Genomic DNA, 26896 nt, shown 5'->3' on the forward strand with positions numbered 1-26896 from the left:
GCCATTACCTTCCATTTCTTAATATTCTAGCAATTTGTGTTCACATTCAGAATTAGTAATTTATAAGACTGAATTAATGTAATGTTACAAATATTGTAATGGAAAAAGGCAGGTTAACATTTGATTCTTAATTTTATTGTCACTTACCTTCTCTGTGGACTGCGCAGTACCAAAAAAGATTGGAATAAAAGCTAACCAAATTATGCAGGTGGTGTACATAGTAAATCCAATGGGTTTTGCTTCATTGAAGGTCTCTGGAACCCCTCTTGTTTTAATAGCATACACAGTGCATGTGACCATCAAGAGAATACTGTATCCAAGGGAACAAATGAGAGAAAGATCAGAAATGTCACATTTGAGAACTCCCCTGGCATTTTCAGGATCTAGTGTCCTCTGCTCTCCATAGTCTACTACGATATGTGGTGGATCAACAGCAAACCAGATGAAGACTCCAAGAAGCTGCATGGATATGAGGCTGAAAGTGATCACCAACTGGGAAGCTGGGCTAATAAACTTTGGAGCTGTGACAGATTTTTTACCTTGCTCAAATATTCTGTGGATTCTATTAGTTTTTGTGAGCAAGGCAGAGTAACTGAAGCACATGCCGAGTCCTAAAAAGAGCCGTCGAAATGAGCAGATCACTGTGTCCGGAGCGGCGATCATTAAAAAAGTGATAGAGTAACAGAGAAAAATCCCAGTCAATAGCACATAGCTGAGTTCGCGGCCCGATGCTCTGACGATGGGTGTGTCATTGTAGCGGACAAATGTCACGATGACAAAGGTGGTTGCAATAATTCCGAGAATAGCTATGAACACAGGCACAATGGCCCAGGGAGAATGCCACTCCAGTTTGATTATTGGGATAAGCTGGCAATCTGTGCGGTTGGCATTTGGTCGCTTATTAAATGGGCACAGTTCACAGGTGAGCTCATCCACTTGATAATGGTACCCTTCACAGCGTTCACAGTGCCAACAGCAAGGCACTCCTTTTACTGTTTTCTTTCTTTCCCCAGGTTTACAGGGCAGGCTGCAAACAGAAGCTGGATGTGTATGATCTCTGTTAGCCCACTGCATGTCTTCTACCTATGGGTATAAAAAATTAATGAGCCTTCCATTTTCCTTCATTTATAATATCCTAATCCTGGCCACAGGTTTGTTATAAATCATGGTTTGCTGACAGTACAAATACAGTTTACCATAATAAGCAACCTGTTTCTTTCCCTTATATTGACTTTATGAAAGTGTTAAATGATCGTGCCCAATAAATCATTCATGCCATGGGCTTGATGAGTGTCATTTGTTTCTATTTACCTCTTTACTGCCGACCAAATTGACATCTGTAAAGAGATTTATTGACTCCAGGCTAGTTTAAAGGCAAAATGTCCTACAGAAAGAAGTGTATAAACTAATCACATGCAAGTATAAATACCAGTAGTTTTCCAACATTTAATTAGGAAATGTGGATGATGTGGGTTTTGAATTAATTTCTGGTACAGCAAAAGGACAGATTAAAATCTCCATGCATCAACTCTGACAGAATAAAAAGGACCAGGGAAGGATCCACTTCCATTTAGACATAATGCTATCTCTTCCAAGAAGAACCTGTTATCTGTTCATATGTTTTCATCCTTCAACTTTTGCTCAAAATGCATAAGAATATCTTTTTTTCCCACTTCTAGTAGGTAAAAATGTGTATACACCACAATATAATTAATAATTTAAAGAGATGTCACAGCTGCACTTCAGTCCTCCTGGTTTAAAAATTCCAATTTTTTTTATAATTTAAAATTCATACACGCAGTGCAACCTTGTTTCAAAGGGGGCATCAATCCTGGATCTCTCCACAATGACATATAACAAAACAGGAAGTCTCCCCCACAAAAAATAAAATAAAATCTATAAAGAAAACTAACGGATCTAACAAAATTCTTGCTTAACTTCTGCAGCTTGGCCCAGATTCTGCCACCTTTACTCAGGTTGAGTAGCACTTTGTTCCACAAGGGATCCCACTGCTTTAAATAGAGCTACTTACAGAATAAGGTATTATTGCAAGGATGGCAGAATCTGGCCCTTTTCTTTGTGCTGCATCCATGCCCCATCCTTCATGTGTACATTATTTAATTAGATTGTAAGCTCTTAAGTGCAGGGACTGTGTCTTGATCCTTGCCTGTAAAGTGCCTAGCACAGTTCTGGATTTATAAATAAAACAGCAATAATAAACCTTTGTGTGGCATGGGTGTTTTCACCTCCCACTGGCAGAGGACAGAGTAAGGCCAGGTTGGCAAAGGTGATCATTTTGGCCTTAGCAGTTCCAGCAGTGTTACCACAAATTTCAGAGAGCAGCACACCATGTAAGGCAGCTGCTTCACAGCCCCACTCCTCTGCCTCCAAGCAGCCAAGCACCAACCATACAGCCATGTTGACGTGACAGTGGAGCCTCCATTCCCTTCTTCTGTGCCATAGGTGACCTTCTGGTTCATTTTATTCTTCACAGCAAAAGTGCCCAATTATAATGATGTGTCAAACATAAACACACTCATAAAGTCAAGTCTCTAAGGCCTAAATCTTCAAAGGGATTTCGGCATCTAACTCCCATTACAATCAATGGGAGTTTAGGTACTTAAATATCTTTGATGATCTGGGTCTAAGGGCCTGATGCAAAGCTCACTCAAGTCTATAGGAGTATGTCTACACTGGAATAAAACAGCTGTAGCTAAACTGTGTCAGCTAGGGTTGCCAGCTTTCTAATTGCACAAAACCAAACACGCTTGGCCCAGCCTCCTGCCCTGCCCCTTCTCTGAGGCCCTGCCCCACCACATCCTGGCCAATGGGAGCTGCAGCCCCAGCCTGCCTGAGCCCCACTGCGCTGCTGACTGGACTTTTAACATCCCGGTCAGCAGTGCTGACCAGAGCCACCAGTGGCCCTTTTTGACTGGGTGTTCTGATCAAAAACTGGATGCTTTGCAACCCTAGTGTCAGCTTACTCAAGGTCATGAGCAGTGTTCCCTCTAATTTTTCCCACACATGTATGGAATGAATTTTGTTATGTCACACATCACCTCCATATAGGTGCACATAACAAAATTCATGTGGTGGGGGTGGGGCCAAGGGGTTTGGAGTGTGGGAGGGGGGCTCAGGGCAAAAGCAGAGGATTTGGGTGCAGTGGGGAGGGTGAGGGACTCAGGACTGGGGCAGAAGTTTGGGGTGCAGGGAGGAGGTGAGGGCTCTGCCTGGGGGTGCAGGTTCTGGAGTGGGGCCGGGGATGAGGGGTTTGGGATGCAGGCTGCCCGGGGGCTACAGCAGGGAGAGAGGACTCCCCCCAGCTCTTTCTCCCCACAGAAGCACCTGGGCTGGCAAGGGGAGAGGCACCTCTCCCCTGGCTGTGGCAGGTACATGCTGGGGCACGGTGGGGAGAGGCACCTCCCCCGTCACGGCAGGTCCCTGCTGGGGCTGGCAGAAAGAGGTGCCTCTCCCCACCATGGCAGGTCCGTGCTGGGGGAGAGGCATCTTTCTCCACCACAGCCCTGAGCCCTTGCGTGGGGCTTAATAGGCAGCTGTGCAGCTTAGAGGGAACTTAGGTAATGAGGCTTAGGCTACAGGGCTGTAAAATTGCAGTGTAGTCTTTTGGGCTCAGGTTGGAACCCGGGTTCTGGGACCCCACAAGTGGGGAGAGTCCCAGAGCCTGGGCTGTAGGCCAAGCCCAAACGTCTACACTGCAGTGTTATAGCCCCACAGCCCGAGCCACACGAGTCTGAGTCAGCTGACATAGGCCAAACAACATGGGCCAGCCATGGGTGTTTTATCACAGAGTAGACATAACTGTGGAGTCTTAAGCTATTCTACAGTCCTCTTGATTCTCAAGACCAGCAATCATACTATTTTGAGCAACCTAATTCATCCAATAGGAATGAAGGAAAAGTGTTGCTATGATTCTGAATGATAAGTACAGTATTAGCACTTTTCCCTCACATTGGTGCTATGAAGATAAATACATTAAAGACTGTGGGTAGAATTCTTTGAGGGGTCAACAAGCATGTGGACCAAGGAGATCCAGTGGATATAGTGTACTTAGATTTTTAGAAAGCCTTTGACCATGTCCCTCACCAAAGGCTCTTATGCAAAATAAGCTGCCACGGGATAAGGGAAGGTGCTTTCATGGATTGGTAACGGGTTAAAAGATAGGAAACAAAGGGTAGGTATAAATGGTCAGTTTTAAGAATGGAGGGAAGTAAATAGTGGTGTCCCCCAGGTGTCTGTACTGGGACCAGTACTATTCAACATAATCATAAATGATCTGAAAAAGGGGGTAAACAGTGAGGTGTTGTAGATGATACAAAATTACTAAAAGTAGTTAAGACCCAGGGAGACTGCAAAGAGCTACAAAAGGATCTCTCAAAACTGGGTGACTGGTCAACAAAATGGCAGATTAAATTTAATGCTGATAAATGCAAAGTAATGCACATTGGAAAGCATAATTCCAACTATACATATAAAATGATGGAGTCCAAATTAGCTGTTACCACTCATGAAAGAGATCTTGGAGTCATTGTGGATAGCTCTCTGAAAACATCAACTCTATGTGTAACAACAGTCAAAAAAGCGATCAGAATGCTGGGAATAATTAAGAAAGGGATAGATAATAGGACAGAAAATATCATGTTGCCTCTATATAAATCCATGGAACGCCGACGTCTTGAATACTGTGTGCAGATGTGGTCGCCCCATCGCAAAAAAGATATATTAGAATTGGAAAAGGTTCAGAAAACGGCAACAAAAATTATTAGGAGTATGGAATGGCTTCCATATGAGGAGAGATTAATAAGACTGGGTCTTTTCAGCTTGGAAAAGAGACGGCTAAGGGGAGATATGATTGAAGTCTATAAAATCATGACTGGTGTAGAGAAAGTAGATAAGAAAATGTTGTTTACTCCTTCTCATAACACAAGAACAAGGGGTCACCAAATGAAATTAATAGGCAGCAGGTTTAAAATAAATAAAAGAAAGTTTTTCTTCACATAATGCACAGTCAACCTGTGGAACTCCTTGCCAGAGGATGTTCTGAAGGCCAAGACCATAACAGGGTTCAAAACAGAACTAGATATATTCATGGAGGATAGGTCCATCAATGGCTATTAGCCAGAATGGGCCAAAAATGGTGTCTCTAGCCTCTGTTTGCCAGAAGCTGGGAATGAGTGACAGGAGATGGATCTGTTCATTCCTGTTCTGTTCATTCCTTTTAGGGCACCTGGCACTGGCCACTGTCAGAAGACAGGATACTGGGCTAGATGGACCTTTGGTCTGACCCAGTAGGGCCATTCTAATGTTCTTACATAATAGTAAGGTAATGGGTGGGCATACAAATACATCATTCATATTATATAAATCACTCGGGTACTTCTGAGTGTTTCCCTTGTTCAACTGGGCAAAATGGGCATGGTTTATTTTAATCTACTACTATGCAGTATTTGTTCTTGAATGTCCCTCAAAACTCTTGTGGTTGGTGAAAACACTTGAATGTCTCACAAGTTACATGATCCAGTGACAACAGAGGTAATAAATGCCCATCTTGAGAAGGTCAGTAGTAATGATTCACATTATAGTTTTCATTCCAGTAGATCTGGCACACAAAATATGTACCACATAATTCATATTATGACAATATAACGTTACAAATATTGGAAAAACTTCCCAGAAGAGCAAACTTGCTTCTTATTTTCTTAAAAAAAAAAAGTAATCATTTAAATCTTCTAAGCCTAGAATTATCTAAAACAGAGTGATCTTTCAAGGCTCAGAAAATGTATGTAAAAATAGGAAATATTCAATATTTGAGGTGGGTTGGAATGTTTTATTCCCCTATTTCACTTTATTTCTCCCAATTTTTTTTAAGGCTAATCTGATTATTAGATTCATAGATCCAGATTGCCCCAGACATGGAAAAAAGGTCCCTAGCAGACAGGAAATTCTGTGAGTCCCTGCTTATGGGATTTTCATTGCATCATTAAACCTTAGGAGAAAGAAGAAGTAGTAAGCAACTGGGCCTTCTAAATCCAAGGACACCCAGTAATCTTCAAAGTTGTTTTCCCTTCACAGAGTTTCACATTCAGCACTTCTTCTATACTTGGATATTCCTTTGGGTCTGGGGAAGGGTACAATGCTGCAGAAAGCAACTGTTCCCCCAGCTTTGCTCCATCCCACTCTACCACCCTCTTCCCCCCCCCTCCACTGCTAGGGATCCCTGCAGATCACTCAGAGACCACTCCCATGGAGGCAGAGTGAGAGCAGGATGATACCACAGAGCAAGCGTTACTTTTCTTTGGTGTCCCCAGACCTGCTAGAGGTCCCCTTTACTCGCAGAAAGGGAAGCGGCAATCCAACTCACATAAATTAAAGACTGGAAAGACATGTTGCTGTAGGTCATCTAGCTGAACCCCCATGTACCTATAAACTTCCAGTATGCTATGCACTTCATATGTTTTAAAAACTTTATTTTACTTAATATGAATGTATTGAAGTAACTCAGTACATTTCACAATGGCCAGAGTCTTTTACAACACTCTCAAAAGCCCTTGCAGTTTTTCTAACATAAAGTGAACAATATAAAAATGGATTAAGCACCCCAAACCTCAAGGCATAATCAACCCGTAAATTGACAGGATTGCATTTTTCTCTGAATTTAACTGGAGACCCACTGGTTATAAGAAAGGATAGTAAGATACGAAAAGGAGAGGGAAGAAGACATGGGACAAGACTTTCACAATTGTTTGCCTAAAGCTAGGTTCCTAAATCCACACTGAGGCACTAAAATAAATGGTCTAATTTTCAGAAGTGTTGAATGTCCATAACTTCCACTGAAGTCAAAGGGAGCTGCTGGATGCTCAGCACTTTTGGTAATCAGGTCATTTATGTTGGTGTGTAAATATGGATTTAGGGGCAGAATTTTCAAAAGTGCCTAATGGAATGCATTTAATTCAATTCATTGATTTAAATGCAAGTTAGTCTCCTTACATGCTTGGGTGCTTTGGAAACTCCCTCATGGGTCCTATCTGCATTTTTAGATGCCTAAATGCCTCTAAAAATCTCACAAAAAGTGATTTAGGAGCTTAACTTTACATGCCTATTTTTTAAAAACTTGGTTTAGAAGAATAAAAATAAAAATAAGACAAAAATAAGATAGGAGAGAGGAGAAAGAAGAGAAAGTCCCAGTAAGAAAAAATAATAATTATTGTGTCACTTCTGGGACTATTTTACCCAGGGTGAACAAGAGGAAGACCTTCTGTTGCTCAGACTCTGCTAAAGCTGGCTGAGGTCACTCAGATTATTTGATAGTCCTTGGTAAACTTTATTTCTGGTAGGCTCATTTTTGTTACTTACGTTTGTGTGTGCCAGCTTCTTAGTGCTCTCAACTACAACATCAGCACACGACCAGGCAAATTACTATTTTAAATCCATCCTAATCTGTTGCCCAGGTTAGGTGAGTACAGAATAGGCTAGCTCAGATTTTATTATTGGTAATAGTTTAAACCTGATTATCAATTTTATTTCAGTGGCTCCTCTGAATTTTCAAACCAAACTCCTTGATGGAATTATGTGCTACCAAGATGTGTCTAAAGTTCCCTTAGCAAAAAAGGCATTAGATGATGAGCTGCCATTTTCCACTCTCTTAATGATTATCCGCATAATAACCAAAAACAGAGTTTATAATAATTTCCTTAAATTACAATATTTGTTCGTTTTAGCACTAATTTGTCCGGACAGAGAGAATGTGCCTTCCTTGCTATTTAATCCGGAATAACCATCATAAAAATCAACTATGTAGGAGATGTATGCCTGATGGAGTTGTAATTTGTTCAGATTTACAGCCCTAAAACTCATTATATCAGCTAACTGATATATATAACATAGACTGAATGCCGTTTCATAACAACGCTGAGTAAATAGTGCCAGCCTTTTATGAACAGTACAACTACATTTGTTCTTTCACCTCTAATAACAAAACTAAAAAATAACGCTGAGAGAGCTGGGTTAATACAAGGCATGATCTGTACATGCCGCAGTACAGCATACAGCAGGCATATTCGCAATCCAGCACCTACGTTCCTTTAGCTACTCAGCAACTAATTTAATTAGCAGCGCTCTTAGACACTAAAGGAGACCAACCATTAATGTTCTTAATAGGTTCCATAACAGGTTTTTTGAAGCAGACTTTCCATTATTAATGACAATAGTATTTGAGGGAGGGCCAAATTCTGCCCTCCCTCAAATACTACAGTAACCAATGACAATATCAGAACCTGGACGAGAGAGAGAGAGAGAGAGAGAGAAACAGATTGATCTTATTGCTGGGGCAACCCCACTGACTTTCCTGGGAAGGACAGAATCTGAAGAATAAATCATGATTTTATAGGTGTTCATCAGGGCTCTAACTAAATATTATTGCAAGGCCCATAAAATTGCTTCAAGATATATAATATTATAACTTATCATTAGGAAATTACCTTGTATTTCAACTTTTTAAAACATTAGTTCAGAACCTGATATTTACTCAATGACAATTCAATAACAGAAAGATATTTCTTTAAGGATAATGCTGTAATGAGCTGAATAATACTAGCTATAGACAGAGGAAGTCATCAATCAGTAGTATCTCTCTAGGATATAAATGGTGTATTCTGGTGGCATTAATTGAACAAACAGGCTAATGTTTTCATTTAGAGTCAGGCAACTCAGTTCTTCAGAAGCATCAAGACTTCTGGGTATCAGTTAATATGCTTTTAAAACATATTCTAATCCTGATTTATAAAAATGACCAAGAACTAAAATGTTACCCACAGCTCTTTCCAAGAGTTTTGCTTAGTTCTGTCACAGATCCCTACAATTATGTCTTTTCTGACTAAAGGTTCATCACTGAAGCAAAACAACTGCATGATATAATACAATTTAGTCTAATATTTAGCCTTTTGCATTCTATAATGTATCTATAACTCCCAAAGTACAAGTTAAACTCTCATGTACCTTGTCCAACCAAGTAATTTGAACCATTACGTTCAGAAATTAAACTGAAACTGACTCACCAAAAGTGAATGTTATTCATTACAAGCCTAAATATGATGATCATTGGATTTGGCCTGCTAGCCAGTTTTTATAGCTCCCAAGACAGGCTGGTGTACTTACAGGCTGAAATTACAAATATTTAACTATGGATGTTTAGACAGGAAACAAGTCAAGGGCAACCAATCCATCAGAAAGCAAACAGAGTCAGAGATAAAAACTGTCAGGAATCTGGTTTGCCAATGGCAGTGTCAAGTCAGTTTCATTACTAACTTCATCATGTTTGCTGTGAAATGTAAGCCCCTGACCGCACTGCCTGATGTTTTCCTGCACATTGAATATTGATTGTCATTTCCTGGATGCCCAGGTTTAGACATCTGCCTAAAGCTTGACAAAGTCTTCTACTTTACTACAATCAGTTATAAAATAATCCAATCCTAAATGAAGCAGACTGAATGAAGATTCTGAATAACAGAATCAAATATAATTATCACTAATGCACCAGCTTGGAATGTTGTGAGAAATGTCATTATCTCCATTTTAAATCAGGAAAAAGAGAGGCATGGAAAAGCTAAGTCATTACATACTGAATCTCTGTTAGAATCAGGATGAGAGATTAAGACTCCTCTTAACACATTAGCCCACAATCCTTCCTAGGCAAACCACTGAACCTCTCTATGGGTACATCTACATTTTGTGCTGCAGGTGTATATTCCCGCTCAAGGAGGCATACTTGCAGTAGGTCTGACTGAGCTAGCATTTTAAAAACAGAGTGTAGCCATGGCAGCACAAGCTGCAGGAAGACTAGCTGCCCATAGTACAGTCTCGTCTGGAATGCTAGGCATGTACTCAGGGTGGCTTGTCCACTTGTGCCACTGTATTTTTAAGCACACTAGCTCAATCAGCACTAGTGTGGATATGTCTCCTCAAGTTTGTCTACACCTCCAGCTCAAAGTGTAGACAGACGCTACTACCTCTCAGTTTCACTAGTTATAAGATGGGGCAATGATATTTACCATATCTGAAACCCTGAAAATATATAAGATTTAAGATATCCCCAATTACATGTAGGTAGGTCAATTATCCCCATTATTTGGGAAGAGAGATACAGAAAGATGAACTGACAATAATGTGTTCTAAAGGAATTTGTATAGGACTGACAGTCAATAGGCCTGGTTGTGTGATACTAGTGTGATGTTGAACCCTATAAGGCTTTATGGAAATATGCTTATGAATGTATATATGACCTAACTGGAATATATTTTATGCTACATATGCCATGTAACCTATCTCTGTAAAGGTTATGATTTACTGAATCTATTCATCCTATTTGTATGCATGTATCATTTTTGTATTCGAAGTTATGAATATTGGCTCTGTACTGGTTTGATTTTAAGTAACCTTAGTAAGGCATTTCGGCAGCTTCTTTAGAAAGGAATTTGCAAGTTAAGTGCCCAGTCAAGAAACACTTAATGGACAATGGATCTTGGAAGGCTCTAATCCACATAAGAAGACTACTTGAGGACATTCAAGGTAGCATGTGAACCATGGCTGCTACCTGTAAGTTCTGAATCATGCATGGACATGTGACTTGCCCATGTGACTCCAAAACTCCATTTTGTAGCTGGATTCTACACAGTGGGAGGGAGGGGTGTCCACCCACAAGAGAAAGTCTATTTAAACCCCTGGGAGACTCCTCTATTTGGTCTTCAGCTGGCTCAAGAGGTAGCAGCTCCACCCCAAAGGATACCTTAAAGAAACTGGAACAAAGGACAGTAACTACAGGGGGTGTGAATGATTGCTGGATCCAGACTAGAAGGAGACTAGTCTGTAAAAGGAAGCTTACTGGAACACCTTTGTGGGTGAGGTTTTACCTGTATTCAGTTATCTTACTGGCATAGACTTGTGTGTTTTATCTTATTTTGCTTGGTAATTCACTGGGAAGATCTGAGGGTGCAAGGGAGCATGGCCTGCAAACCAACCCTCAGGTTTATAATCCACCAAAGCCATTGGTGCCCATTGACATCTGCATTGGAACAACCCTTCTGGGTACTTTGGGGTGATAACCTCAGCTAGATAATAGTTTTAAATAAAGTTGTGGCCTCTGCATTTAACCATATTATGATGTCTGTCTCTTATTGTTGCTGTGTCCATATAAATAACAACATCTACCAACTTGACTAAAAAATATCTGTAAAATTCTATATCAGAACAAAGTACTATTAAAGCCTGACAGGGATAGAGTAATTCTGGAAAACGTGACTCACAGTTGGGTGTTTAATACATTAGACCCCAAGACCTCTCGAGACCACCATGTTCTCTTGTCTTTTTACAAAACTATTTCTGTATTTTCAGAACAAAAATGATTTTCAATCTTTCTCAAGCATTCCAATAGAGTAAAAATAATGTGCATGAAATTTTGAAATAAACGTTGATTATTTTAAATGCTCCAATTTCACACGCTTTTTTTTAACTTATAAACAGAAAAAAAATGTAACAACAACAACAAACATGAGTTTGTGTAAGAAATACTTCTCCCAATATTACCACAAAAGCAGCTTGGGTAGATAAGGACAGTTGTGGTACTGAAGCTGCTGACAGGAACTGGAAGTCCTGGCACAGTCAAGGAATTATGATGTGATTGGAATAATAGATACTTGGTGGGATAACTCACATGACTGCAGTACTGTCATAGAGGGATATAAACTGTTCAGGAAGGACAGGCAGGGCAGAAAAGGTGGGGGAGTTGCACTGTATGTAAGGGAGCAGTATGACTGCGCAGAGCTCAAGGATGAAACTGCAGAAAAACGTGAGTGTCTCTGGATTAAGTTTAGAAGTGTGAGCAACAAGGGTGATGTCGTGGTGGGAGTCTGCTATAGACCACCAGACCAGGGGGATGAGGTGGAAAAGGCTTTCTTCCTACTCACAGAAGTTACTAGATTGCAGACCCTGGTTCTCATGGAAGACTTCAATCACCCTGATATCTGTTGGGAGAGCAATACAGCAGTGCACAGAGAATCCAGGAAGTTTTTGGAAAATGTAGGGGACAATTTCCTGGTGCAAGTGCTGGAGGAACCAATTAGGGGCAGAGCTCTTCTTGACCTGCTGCTCACAAACCGGGAAGAATTAGTTGGGGAAGCTAAAGTGGATGGGAACCTGGGAGGAAGTGACCATGAGATGGTTGAGTTCAGGATCCTGACACAGGGAAGAAAGGAGAGCAGCAGAATACAGACCCTGGACTTCAGAAAAGCAGACTTTGACTCCCTCAGGGAACTGATGGACAGGATCCCCTGGGAGAATAACTTGAGGGGGAAAGGAGTCCAGGAGAGCTGGCTGTATTTTAAAGAATCCTTACTGAGGTTACAGGGACAAACCATCCTGATGTGTAGAAAGAACAGTAAATATGGCAGGCGACCAGCTTGGCTTAACAGTGAAATCCTTGCTGATCTTAACCACAAAAAAGAAGCTTACAAAAAGTGGAAGATTGGACAAATGACCAGGGAAGAGTATAAAAATATTGCTCGGGCATGCAGGAGTGAAATCAGGAAGGCCAAATCACACCTAGAGTTGCAGTTAGCAAGAGATGTTAAGAGTAACAAGAAGGGTTTCTTCAGGTATGTTAGCAACAAGAAGAAAGTCAAGGAAAGTGTGGGCCCCTTACTGAATGAGGGAGGCAACCTAGTGACAGAGGATGTGGAAAAAGCTAACGTACTCAATGCTTTTTTTGCCTCTGTCTTCACAAACAAGGTCAGCTCCCAGACTGCTGCACTGGGCAGCACAGCATGGGGAGGAGGTGACCAGCCCTCTGTGGAGAAAGAGGTGGTTAGGGACTATTTAGAAAAGCTGGACGAGCACAAGTCCACGGGGCCGGATGTGCTGCATCTGAGAGTGCTAAAGGAGTTGGTGGATGTGATTGCAGAGCCATTGGCCATTATCTTTGAAAACTCATGGTGATCGGGGGAGGTCACGGACGACTGGAAAAAGGCTAATGTAGTGCCCATCTTTAAAAAAGGGAAGAAGGAGGATCCTGGGAACTATAGGCCAGTCAGCCTCACCTCAGTCCCTGGAAAAATCATGGAACAGGTCCTCAAGGAATCAATTCTGAAGCACTTAGAGGAGAGGAAAGTGATCAGGAACAGTCAGCATGGATTCACCAAGGGCAAGTCACGCCTGACTAATCTAATTGCCTTCTATGACAAGATAACTGGCTCTGTGGATGAAGGGAAAGCCGTGGACGTGATGTTCCTTGACTTTAGCAAAGCTTTCGACACGGTCTCCCACAGTATTCTTGCCAGCAAGTTAAAGAAGTATGGGCTGGATGAATAGAAGATAAGGTGGATAGAAAGTTGGCTAGATTGTCAGGCTCAACGAGTAGTGATCAATGGCTCACTAGTTGGCAGTCGGTATCAAGTGGAGTGCCCCAAGGGTCGGTCCTCGGGCCGGTTTTGTTCAATATCTTCAAAAATGATCTGGAGGATGGTGTGGATTGCACCCTCAGCAAGTTTGCAGATGACACTAAACTGGAAGGAGAGGTAGATAAGCTGGAGGGTAGGGATAGGATACAGAGGGCCCTAGACAAATTAGAGGATTGGGCCAAAAGAAATCTGAAGAGGTTCAACAAGGACAAGTGCAGAGTCCTGCACATAGGACGGAAGAATCCAATGCACTGCTACAGACTAGGGACCGAATGGTTAGGCAGCAGTTCTGCAGAAAAGGACCTAGGGGTTACAGTGGACGAGAAGCTGAATATGAGTCAACAGTGTGCCCTTGTTGCCAAGAAGGCCAATGGCATTTTGGGATGTATAAGTAGGGGCATTGCCAGCAGATCGAGGGACGTGATTGTTCCCCTCTATTCGACATTGGTGAGGCCTCATCTGGAGTACTGGGTCCAGTTTTGGCCCCACACTACAAGAAGGATGTGGAAAAATTGGAAGGAGTCCAGCAGAGGGCAACAAAAAGGATTAGGGGACTGGAACACATGACTTATGAGGAGAGGCTGAGGGAACTGGGATTGTTTAGTCTGCGGAAGAGAAGAATGAGGGGGGATTTGATAGCTGCTTTCAACTACCTGAAAGGGGGTTCCAAAGAGGATGGCTCTAGACTGTTCTCAGTGGTAGCTGATGACAGAACAAGGAGTAATGGTCTCAAGTTGCAGTGGGGGAGATTTTAGGTTGGATATTAGGAAAAACTTTTTCACTAGGAGGGGGTGAAAAACTGAAATGCGTTACCTAGGGAGGTGGTGGAATCTCCTTCCTTAGATATTTTTAAGGTCAGGCTTGACAAAGCCCTGGCTGGGATGATTTAGTTGGGGATTGGTCCTGCTTTGAGCAGGGGGTTGGACTAGATGACCTCCTGAGGTCCCTTCCAACCCTGATATTCTATAATTCTATGATATCGAATCAGAATGATAATTGAGTGTATTCATTTGACACATATATTCATCAGCTATATGGCATGTTACTAGAGGATATAAGGGGTAAATTGTTTTTGGTTGTTGGTATTTGTGTGGCTTAATCTTTTCAATAGATCCATCAGTTAGAAAAAATAATATGCTTTACTTCATGTTAAAGTACTAAATGCTCCTGCTAGTTGTTTTTCCTTTGTTGCTGCTTGTTTGTTTTAAAGTTATATTTGTGTGGGTGAAAAAATCTGTATATTCATTCCTCCCACAGCAAAATAACTGACTGCAAGTATACAATGAATATATTCTCATGCATTCCACTTGACACTGTATTTCCATTGTGTTTGAAACCCTTGCTTAGAAATCAGCAACTCAAAAGGCAACTCATTTTGTTGAAAATAACCTGTGAAAGAGGGGAAAATTTTAGGGGGGAGGGATAGCTCAGCGGTTTGAGCATTGGCCTGCTAAAGCCAGGACTGTGAGTTCAATCCTTGAGGGGGTCATTTAGAGATCTGGGACAAAAATTGGGGATTGGTCCTGCTTTGAGCAGCGGGTTGGACTAGATGACCTCCTGAGGTCCCTTCCAACCCTGATATTCTATGATTATGATTCTATGAACTTGAAGCATTTCACCTTGCTAAATCCAGAGATTTATATATTGATATTACTTTAAGTGCTATCAGCTGTCACTATAATAAGTCATATTTCTTTTTTTAACTACATGCCAGTTCTTTTTAGGGAAAAGTCAGATCTTCCTACTGTAATTAGCTCCTGATATGTCAGTTCTACATAGACAAAAGAAAATCACATCGGCGTTTTAAACATGATTCCAGTGCTGTGTGAACAAACTGGATCCAAACATCTGAAAACCTGAACTGGTTCAGAACTGTGAGACAAATGTTTGTTTGTATTTTGAGACATCTAGCTGCAAAGGAAAAGCTTGTTTTCAGGTCTGTTTTGCCACTTATATGAAGAGTCAATACATAATTTGAAAATTCTACACTTGGACTTAGTGAGCTGCGAACACAGAAAACAAGCAAGAGAAACAAATTTAAGCTACAGAAAATACTGTCAAGAAGATTTACTAGAAGAAATATCTTTTTGCTAGGGATAAAAGACAAACATGAACAAAAAAGTAGAGAAGACTCAAAGCATAAAACATTTTGAGCTGCAATAAAAATTAAATAAAGAGAAACAGTAGTAAAAGTAAAACATTTGATGTCACATTGGAGACCCCCAGTTAAAAGGTTTCAGTATCTGACTGCTGGGACACTAAAGACCAGATATATCACAGAGATTGAAAATTTTGTTTCCAAGGGGGGAAAATAAGAGGGGATTGCTGATGATCACACCATTCCTCATGATTTCCCAGCCACCTGATTATACAGCATTAGAGATATCAAAAGTAGAGATGCTGGATTCATCCCAGTTATCCAGAGGGAAAGTGCTGCTGTGAGGGAAAGCAAAGGAAGGGCTCAAAGTAAATGAGAAGGGCCCCAGATTGTAGGCATGGTTTTTGGGGTAAGCTGTGTACCTACATCCCACCCACAAATGAGGGGAAATGCATCAACATGTGTGTCATGGACATATTTCAGTTTGGAAAATAATTAAGTGGGCTTCATATATTGTCCCACGTGAAGGAGCAAAATCCAATCCGGAGGTAATAAAGGCATGGGTTACCATGGTGAATTCTGTGTCTGAATGTAAAGATCTTATGCATCTAGCAAGGAACAGATCTAAAAGGCACATTTCACTACTGAAACCCTCTGAAGTGGCATCAGGTATACTGCAAGTTAGTGAATGCATAGTGCAAAAAATGGAAAACAGCCTCAATATTGAAGGCATTAATCTTCTCTACTATAACAGCCCTGTCAAATGCTTCCTCCACACCACGAACATCACCTCCCTCATATCCAGACTGAGCTTCAACTTCACTATCATTCAAGTACTAATCTGGAGAGATTCATAGATTCTAAGGCCAGAAGGGACCATTGTGACATCTAGTCTGACTTCTTGTATGACACAGGCAATAGAACTGTCCCAAAATAATTCCTAGAGCTTTTTAATAGAACATCCTGTCTTGATTTAAAAATGGTCAGTGATTGAGAATACACCCACAACCCTTAGTAAATTGTTCAAATGTTTAATTACTCTCGCCATTAAAAATGTATGCTTTATTTCCAGTCTCAATTAATCCAGCTTGAACTTCGAGCCATTGGATCATGTTATACTTTTCTCTGCTAGATTGAAGAGCCCATTATTAAATATTTGTTCCCCATGTAGGTACTTATTGACTGTAATCAAGTCATCTGTGAGGGAGCAGAGGAACTGCCACCTGGCACAACAGGGTTAGAGAAAACGTGTGTGCTCAGCTAGCCCCACCCCAGTATACATACAGTGGATGCCAGGCCTGGAGCAGGGAGAAGAGAAGGGAGCCTGGCTCAATTGGGGGCTGACTGGCAAGGAGGCGGGAGCTCTCTGTTTGCCTGCCTGAAGCCAACACAGCCACTGGTGGCAAATAAGCCTTCCCCTGCCAAGGGGAGCCTGCAGGTATGCCCCAACTGCAGGGTAATTGAATTAGCGGGGCCAGGACCCAGATTAAAGAGACTTTAATTGGATGTAGCCCAAGGAAATGGGTCTTGAACACACACCCCGGCCAAGAGGCAGACCCATCTCTCCTGTTAAGGGGTTGAACTACACAGGGCCCTGGGGAGGGTCCAGGTCCCCCTCCAACCCCTCTGACCAATGGTATAGCCACTAGGCCACCCAGTCACCAAAGGCCCCTATCACATTATACCTTAAACCTCTTTGTAAAGTTAAATAGAATGAACCCTTTTAGTTTATCACTATAAGGCATGTTTTCCAATCCTTTAATCATTCACATGGCTCTTCTCAGAACCCTTTCCAGTTTATCAACATCCTTCTTGAATTGTGGGCACAAAAACTGGACACAGTATTCCAGCAGCTGTCACACTAGAGCCAAATACAGGAGTAAAATAATCTCTCTCCTCCTACTCAAGATTCCCCTATTTATGCATTCCAGGATCACATTAGTTCTTTTGGCCACCGTGTTACACTGGGAGCTCATGTTCAGCTGATTATCCACCATGACCCTCAAATCTTTTTCAGAGTCACTGCTTCCCAGACTAGAGTTGTCCATCCTGTAAGTATGTTCTTTATTCCTAGATATATACAGTAATAATAAAATGTATGCATTTACAATTGGCCAAATTAACGTGCACGTTTGCTTACACCCAGTTTACCAAGCGATCCAGATTGCTCTGAATCAGTGACCTGTGCTCTTCATTACATATCACTCCCCCGGTTTTTATGTCATCTGCAACCTTTATCAGTGATGATTTTATGTTTTCTTCCAGGTCATAGAAAAAGTGTTAAATGGTGTAGACCCAAGAACCAGTCCCTGAGAGGTTGATGATGATTCCTCAATCACAGTTACATTTTAAGACCTATCAGTTAGACAGTTTTTAATCTATTTAATGTATTCCATGTTAATGTTCTATTGTTCTAGTTTATTTATGGAACTATTGTGTGGTACCAGCCAAAAGCCCTTATATATTATGACAACACTATTACCTTTACCAACCAAATTTGTAATCTCATCAAAAAAAATACCAAGTTAGTTTGAGTGGATCTATTTTCCATAAACCCAGGTTGATTTGTATTAATTACATTATCCTTCTTTAGCTCTTTATTAACCAAGTCCTGTATCAGTTGCTCCATTATTCTTGCCTGGGATTAATGTCAGGCTGACAGGCCTATAACTACCCCGATCATCCCATTTATCCTTTTTAAAATTGGCACAACAATAGCTTTATTCCAGTCTTCTGGAACTTCCCTAGTGCTCCAAGACTTACTGAAGAGCAACATTAACAGTCAAGCCAGTTCCTCAGCCAGCTTTTAAAAAATTCTTCGATGCAACTTAAATGGACCTGCTGATTTAAACATGTCTAACTTTAGTAGCTCCTGTTTAACCTTGTGGAATGAAAAGAGTGTTATCACTAGCATATGATGAAACTATATAATTTGTTTTCCCACAAATACAGAACAGAAATATGTATTGAACAGTTCTGCCTTTTTTGCATTATTATTGATAATTCTACCATTTCCATCTAGTAGCAGATAGATATCATTGTCAGGATTCTTTTTGTTCCTAATGTATTTTTAAAAACTTCTTATTGTCCTTAAGTCTTCTGGTCATAGATTTCTCCTTGTGTCCCTTGGCTTCCTTATCAATAATCTACATTTTCTAACTTCTGATTTATATTCATTACTATCATTACTTCCCCTTTCTTCTGTTTGTTATATATATTATTTTTTACAAACTGCCTTCACTTCCCTCTAAATCAGGTCTTTTGTCGTTGTTGTTTTTTTAACCACCACAAGGGCTCTTCCTCAGTTGTAAGATTGTGGGGTTTGGGGAATCTAATAAGGTGTTCTTAAATGATTCCCAATTATCATTCACATTTTTCTGATTAAATTCTTCCTCACAGCTGATTTGTCTCATAATTGTCTTCAACTTTGTGAAACTGGCGCTATTAAAGTACCAAGTATGTATAAAACTGGTCTGGACTTTATTTTGCTTGCACATTATAAATTGATCCATGAGCACTTGTATACAAGCTACTATTAATTTTTAATCATGGGATCAGTTCATGTTTATCTGTTAGGACCAGGTCAAATATAGAATTCCCTGTGTTGACTTCAGCACAGCAGAACTAAGTGTCATCCACGTACAGCTGCAACCACACCCCAAATTGCCCCATAGTTCTATACCATCCCCTATTTCCCTACACCCCAGTGACCTCAGAACACTTCCTAAAAAGACTTTCCTAAATTCAGCTAAAGTTTCAGTGCAATTTGGTATTCTGTCTTCACTTCCTACTCTAAACTGTAATGGTGAATAAACTGTTAATTAGTAACTCTATTTTTCCCAATGTTGGGTGGTTTCCAGAAATACTCAAAGGGATTACTTTGCATATCAGTTAATAAAATTTGCTTTGAGATTGATCTGGATGAAAGACGCTATATAAATATACAAACATTAACAATATTTTGTGCTATAAATTAGTTAATACTATTGTGAGGGACATAACAAGCCAGGACAGAAAGTATGATAAAGTAAACAGAAAGAAATATGAATTAGTAAATGAGCTGCCACGTGATGGTGGTTCTCTTTTACAAGACTCTATCCCCTGAAAATTCTATTCCAGAATGTTTTCTTTAATTTAATGATTTTTCATTTAGTAGTAGAGTTCAGTTATTTAAAGCAAATGCACAAAAATTAAAGGTAATTTAATCAACTACCCTGGCTGTTAACAATAAACATTATACCTCCAGATTTAAAGTACAGTTTAATTTTCAGCGACAAAAACAACCAACCAATGCTGGTGGCCTTAGCCTACTTTTTGCCCCATGTTCCACACTGCCTCACAATTTGCTGCATACATACTGTTGGCAACCCATTCACTGAACTACTTGTTATACCTGAATAGATGTTTCTCTGTGTCAAATTCACATTGACAATAATCACATTGACAAGTTCCATAGAGCAACTTACCCAACACTCGATGGCTCTTAGTTGCTCTATCATTGTACAGTGGCCTTACGTGTGAAAGAGGAATTACTTATTTAAAAACCGAATAAGATTATTTAATTTATCATATGTCATAGGGGCTCTTTATATTTCTTGAAATGATCAGAAGTACATAAAAATAATCTGCAATCCCTCATGCTATGGCTATTTAAAGTGTAGTTCTTTCAAAGCGTATTTGTTCCTGTATGTAAGGATCACAAAAATGATAGAATACTTACTGCTGAAGCAAGAGGCTTGTGACAAATTCATAGTCAAGTTTTTCATCACACTTCCCAGTGTTTTACTGTGTAAGCAACCCCATACTTCACTGGAGAAATCTGACTTTCACTGACCTGGACAAGGTGGGAAAAATCTCTATTTGTCTTAGCTCTGGAGCAGAGGCAGTTTTATTGGCAATGTAGCATCTTTCTAATGATGAACAAATGGTTATCCAAGTCCAGGGCATTTCCTCTGCATCTCACTTTGTTTCCCCTGTACATAGCATTTCATGGAAGCCTGACTTCTATTTCATTGGGGGAAAAAAAGACTATTAATTCTGTCACACAGTAAGCTTTCGAGGAGAAGATATGTTCTTTTTATGTATCTTTCTATTCATTGAACCCTGAATCAAAGGTCTGTTCAGGTGTTCAATAATGTACTATATGCTTCCTAATCTAATAGAAGTACTTCTCCAAACCAACTGCTGTCTTTTCTACATCTATATTCATTTTGCTTTTTTCTTCAAAGGTAAAATGTTTAATAACATTGGGATGTGCAGTCTCCCAATGCTACAAATGTTCCATTTTCCCACTTTTTTCCTAATTAGGCAATCACAGAAGTGCTACTTTTAAAAATAATTTCTTTTTGGCCCAACCTACCTATTTCACAGACTGTCCCACAGACTACATTAATTGTCTGCTGTTATTGATTGGGCTGTTAAGTCTGGCATCTGCACTTCCTGCGAAGAGGCTCCCTGATGTATTCAGACTGTTAGTGAAGGAGAACATGAGTCATACTCATCTGTCAATTCTATTGAACACCCAGGTCTATTTTAGTGGAGCCTAGCAACTGTCCCCAGCATTATCTAATGGTCTTTTCCTGCCTGGCTTTGAGCTACCATATACTACAGAGAAAGTCAATGGAACTTTTTCAGGAACAGTAGAGAAAATTCACTTCTTCGTCCATCCATTCAGTATTATTCTTAAGACATCCTGACCAATGTCATGATCATTTGCATTGTTGGAAAGCAAGGCTGAACTGTATTGCTATGAGATTATTTGCATGCAAAAGCACACCCATCAACTACCCTGGTCACCATATAGTAAAATATATTAGGATGATGACGAGTGGTCCAACTTTTTATTATCTTCCATTAGGTGCTCCTACTAGGAATTCTTGTTTTGTTTTTTAAATTTTTCCAATGTTATACTTCGAGTTTGGATTCAGCAATGTTCTATAAAATCAAATTTATATTAGCCATCAGAGGAAAATAGATTCTTTGGGTCCTTTAATGAAATGTAATGGCCTAGAGCAAGTCCTGAATCATGTTTACTACAGGTAGAGAAAACATCATGACCATCTTATATCATTTGCTTTTGCTGCAGGTAGACAAGAAGTCAGTATAGTTTTAATTCTGACTCATAAAAATTGAGGGATCTCAATTCTGATCCTCTCCTACAGGGCTAGGCTTATAATTTGTGAGGCCTCTAGCCACTGGACAGAGACTGAGCAATGACTCACCTCCTCTGGTGACATTACTGCCAGAAGGTAAGTTCTGTCTGCTCTCTAGGATTTCCAGTGTTCAACTGTTCACCAAAGCTTGTGCTTCAGGTCAGCACTGTCTTCTTATGATTACGACTATCTCTGCTAGATCTTCATATCCACAAAGGTTTAATTTAACCCTTCCTTAGCTGAAAAGCACTGCAAATTAAGATGCAGCCACAGAATAAAAGCCATAAACAAGTCACTTAACATTCTTGTATACAGTCTCTGATAATCTGAGTGACCAGGCTTCTTCTTACTGCTAAAACAATCTTGTAAATCTGTGATGCTTTTTTTTCTTCCCTAACTTCTATTCAGTGTAGGAGGAAAGAAATCTAATGTTAAGTAGAGTTTTTCATAAACCTCCCTGTGTTTCACTGAAAAGTTTTATTATGTTTAGATGTCTTCTTGTCTTGCATCTCAAAGATGGTGATAATTCCAGTGTGCCTTTGCTTCAGCTTTTCATAGCCTCAACCAAGCCCCAAATATTAGCTGTTCTAAATCCTGGGTCAAACCAAAGCCCAGGTCAACATGACCAACTTCAAGTTCAGATTTGAATCTGATCTTCCTGGCTCAGGAATTTGTCTAGTTACTGCAGTTGAGAGAAGCGGTCAGTAAGCATTTCTAGCTAGCACTCATGTTACAACACATACTACTAAGTGACACAAGTTCTAAAAGGGGATTCATTATTAATCATAGAAGGAAGTACATTTGCCAATTCATAAATACCAAGGACTGCTAGCTTGTTTTTAACAGCTTTCCTCCTGTGGAGATTACATGGCTGAGGGCTCAAATTTGCTAAACCCACACATTTGTTGGGAAGTACTACATCTGACCTGGTATGCAGAGTACTGTAGCTAAATGAATAAAACATGATTTTCTGGTGGAAATAAAACTCCCGTCCTTTATGTGTTTCTTATTTGTTATGAATATGAGCACCTTTTTATGCAAATATTACTTCTTTCAATGTTTGCTCTGAAATACCTTGCCTGCTACTAGTAATAAAGAAATGGAAATCACAAACAGACACTTAACTTATTGTCAAAGATCATACTTTATAATAGCCCTAAATTTCTGTCATCATAATATAAAAATCAAGTGCTTTGTGTCTGGTTATTATTTATACTGAGCCCCTTTTACAGGAGTCTGGGAGTGTAAAGGGATTTTAAAGTGGGTGTAAATGTACACTGCCACAGCGGTAAAACATGGCCTTATTGTGAATGAGAATCAGGCTCTTTGGGTTTGTGATATTCATTTGACAGCTTTAAGCATCTGCATTCAGATTGGTCTGGTAAAGGTCAAGTGTCTGATGTCTCCAAGCCAAAGAAAATTCTGTTCTTGTTTTCAAGTGTATATATAGGAGCTAACTATGCTTTTTTATATTTTGACTTCTATATTGTGTTTGCCAGATGTTTTGCTTCCATATTAGCATTGTCAGGTTAAAGTGTTTATTCTTGTTGGTTCAGTGTTGAGCAGTAATCATAAACCCTGATTCTGGAAGCTATAGCTGCTGCAGAGGGAATCTGAAAGGTCAGTCAGCCTGAAGGAAAGCTGAAGATTAAAGGAAGAAACCCATATCATAGCTAGAAGAAGCTCTGAAGCCGGTCAAGTCTGCTAACAAACAAACCTTTAGGGATTCGATATAGAGTCTTTATCTAAATACTCTATCTAAATACTAGTGTTAGTATTTTCTGCACCATGTGAAAGCCAATATCACACAAAAAGAGGGACAAGTTGCCAATGAGACCCTGAGGAACCAGTGAAAACTTTTGAAGAACCAAAGGTCCCAGCACACAAATCCTGAAGGTCTGGCTTAGAGTCAGGACCAGACAAGAGGGTAGTCTGATGCACTGCAGCCAAAATCTGATAGAAAAAATATCGGGGACAATCCTGAAAAAAAATTCTAGTTCAATACTCCACAACAGAGAAATGTACTAATCCTTAGCTAAACTTAACAGTGGCTATTGATTGTTCACAGAGAAAGCCCTAAGAATAGACACAAAACTTTTATGAAGTTTCACTATCCTGCTCAAAAAAATATAGTTCATTGAAGTATGGCATTTACTGAATAAAGTAGATTTATGAGAAAAGTGTATTAGCTTATGAAGCAGTTTGAAATGAAAATGTCGGCAAAAGCTGGAATAGACCATATGAACAGAAGTGTAGCATCATGCATCAAACGTTAGAGTGGCACAGCAGGGACCTGAGTTCTAGTTTCTGGCCTGCTGGGTCCCCTTGGGCAGTATTCCTTCTGTAAAATGGGGGTGATGATACTGTACTTACCTCCTTTGTAAAGCACTTTGAAATCTACTGATGAAAAAATTTAGTGTTAGGTATTATAGATGATATTTGGTTAATATTCATTAAAAATCGCAGTCATTTAACAACTGGGTATGTAATGTAGCTTCATTAAAAGGAAGGTATCCACTCTGGAGGGTGAGAAAGATATTGAAATAAAAAGGCCTGTCCTTTGTAGGTCAGTAATGTAAAAAGTTGGTCTATTATCTTACACCAGTATATTGCCTTTGATACACCCATTGCCATCAATGGAAATTCCACTGGGGATCAAAGACTATAATATGGTTTGCAGTGTGATGATTAACAGTGCTGGTAATTATCAGTAAAGGTTACCCAGTGCCCAATAAATGTTGTCTAGTGAAAGAAATATATTATTTTGTTACAATAGGTAACCAGTAGATAAAATAACACCCACCCATGAACTAAGCTTGGTGAAAAAGGAAATAGGGCCTAAACAAAATCTATCATCATCATCAATAATTAATTTATTTCTATTGTGCGAGTGGCTAAGGATCCAAACAGGGATTAGGACCCATTGCACTAGGCACTTTGCAAACACGATTACACGGAAACAGTCCCTGCCCCAGAGAGTTTATAATCTAAAATTTAGACAATATGTGGCAGGTGAATAAGAAATAAATAGGAGAGGAAGTAGGAGAGAAAGAGATGGGAGGACAAGATTGTAGCAGACACAGGTGTGCTTGTATTCAGTGTTTTCACTTGTAACAGTGTTTTCAGTACTCCCTGGTACTTGCCAGCCTCACCTTATATTTCACACACCATCATAATTACCATATGACAATGACATACAGGCGCTATATAGAAAAGAACAAACAACCAGCAGCAACAGGACTGAAAAGCTAAAAGACTGAATGGGAGCTTTAGTCATCTTTTTCTGGAAGAAAACATGAATGCAGTTACAACTAAATCAAACAGAACAAAGCACAAATAATTATGAAAAGTGTAAATATTTAAATAGAAATATTTCTCTTCACCGACAAGCTATATCATGCTACCGAAACTGTAGCATTTCATGGAATATGGAATCTATCCCAAAACTGTAAGGAACACAAATTTAGTTTCAAGTTCTTGTTCTCATGTGTTCAGGACCTGGCTAGTACATTTCTCCTTATGTTGTTGAGCACTTCTCTTTCACGTCTCCTATTTCTCTTACACTACTCAGCAGACTGATACAAAGAGGAACTCTCCCTTTCATAGAAGACTACAGGAAGGAGATAATACAGGCACATAACCTGTTGTCAAAGGCTGCATATTTGTAGGCTTCTATTTGGGCCCCAAAAATAAACCAATAGTGTCTGGCCAAGCAGCAATAGAAACTTAATAGTAGATATGGTAAGGTGATTTATCAGAGCTGTGGCTGAAAAGGGGAAGCTATAATATTGGTAGCACTCTGATAATTACTGCAAAGTAGTCTCAAAGGAACAATAATTTGTAAATACTTATAGCTTTGTTTTTGTTATTATTTATGTACCTGTTATACTGAAAACCAGAGCTGTGTGAAACCAACTCTTTGAGGTTTGCATGATATCAGGATCCAATGGGTGGATCCAGTCATCAAGGTTCACAATTCCTTAAGTTCATTTTGTGTTTCACGTTTGCAGAGACCCAGAGCTTAATTTGTAATGAAAGAAGTACTGGAGCTCAAGCAATTTTTTTTTACATTCATAACTGATGCAGCAAGCCCAGGGGTACTGAGGCTATGAATGGTCAAGTTTAGAGGTGCTGGGGCTCAGCCCTCATGAGCCCTGGCACAAATTAAGCACTACAGAGACTCCAAACCAACCTCACACCAAACCCTGTAAGTTTTTTGGGGGTTTACACTGAACCTGGTGAATTTCAGCACCCTCCTCCTATGATCATAATTTCCCCTCCTCCTTACATTGTGCTATTTTCTGAAGGAAAGGTGATGTTCCATGGCCTCTCCTCTTTAGGTTGTAGCTATCTGCATCTTTGGGGTGTGCATAGCTGGCCCTATCCCTTGTTGCAGGGATTCCCCATTTGATATGGTGTTTTCTGCTGAAAATATACTCCAGAGGGAGGTAAAGTGTCTTCAGTGAGGCAGCAATGGATCTTAAGAGCAATTCCAAGTTTAACTACTGATGGTGACAGAATTGGCTGCCAATTCACCTGCATTTTATGGATTAGACTTAGATTTCCACTCAAAAAAACCCAACCAAACAAAAAACGTGCTAGATGGGGAGCAGACCAGCCAGCCAGCCATTTTCTGAAGATCTGATGGCGTGGGGAAAGGATTGTTGGCCTTTTCTTCACCAGCAGAGACCACCAGGTAGGGATGGTTTTGGGACTACCTGAATTAAGCAGGGTGCATGAAGGGTATGAAGGGATTTGGTATCTATTGGGAGGGTGGATATAATGAGGAGAACAGCATTCTGTGAAGGGGAATCATAGAATCATAGAATATCAGGGTTGGAAGGGACCCCAGAAGGTCATCTAGTCCAACCCCCTGCTCGAAGCAGGACCAATTCCCAGTTAAATCATCCCAGCCAGGGCTTTGTCAAGCCTGACCTTAAAAACCTCTAAGGAAGGAGATTCTACCACCTCCCTAGGTAACGCATTCCAGTGTTTCACCACCCTCTTAGTGAAAAAGTTTTTCCTAATATCCAATCTAAACCTCCCCCACTGCAACTTGAAACCATTACTCCTCGTTCTGTCATCTACTACCATTGAGAACAGTCTAGAGCCATCCTCTTTGGAACCCCCTTTCAGGTAGTTGAAAGCAGCTATCAAATCCCCCCTCATTCTTCTCTTCTGCA

At 40.2% G+C, this 26896-nt stretch overlaps 1 protein-coding gene across 4 annotated transcripts in view; it reads right to left on the reverse strand.

Annotated features, from left to right (window-relative positions):
- The window catches only part of GRM8 (glutamate metabotropic receptor 8), a 455209-nt gene that overhangs the window by 57734 nt on the left and 370579 nt on the right, over positions 1-26896 (reverse strand). For all 4 annotated transcript variants that reach the window (XM_073328248.2, XM_073328251.2, XM_073328250.2 and 1 more), the window contains one exon: positions 148-1083. In XM_073328248.2, the coding sequence (XP_073184349.1) occupies positions 148-1083 (936 nt within the window). The remainder of the gene's footprint in view (positions 1-147; positions 1084-26896) is intronic.

This window comes from Lepidochelys kempii, chromosome 1 (assembly GCF_965140285.1).
Source record: "Lepidochelys kempii isolate rLepKem1 chromosome 1, rLepKem1.hap1, whole genome shotgun sequence".
Lineage (NCBI taxonomy): Eukaryota > Metazoa > Chordata > Testudines > Cheloniidae > Lepidochelys > Lepidochelys kempii.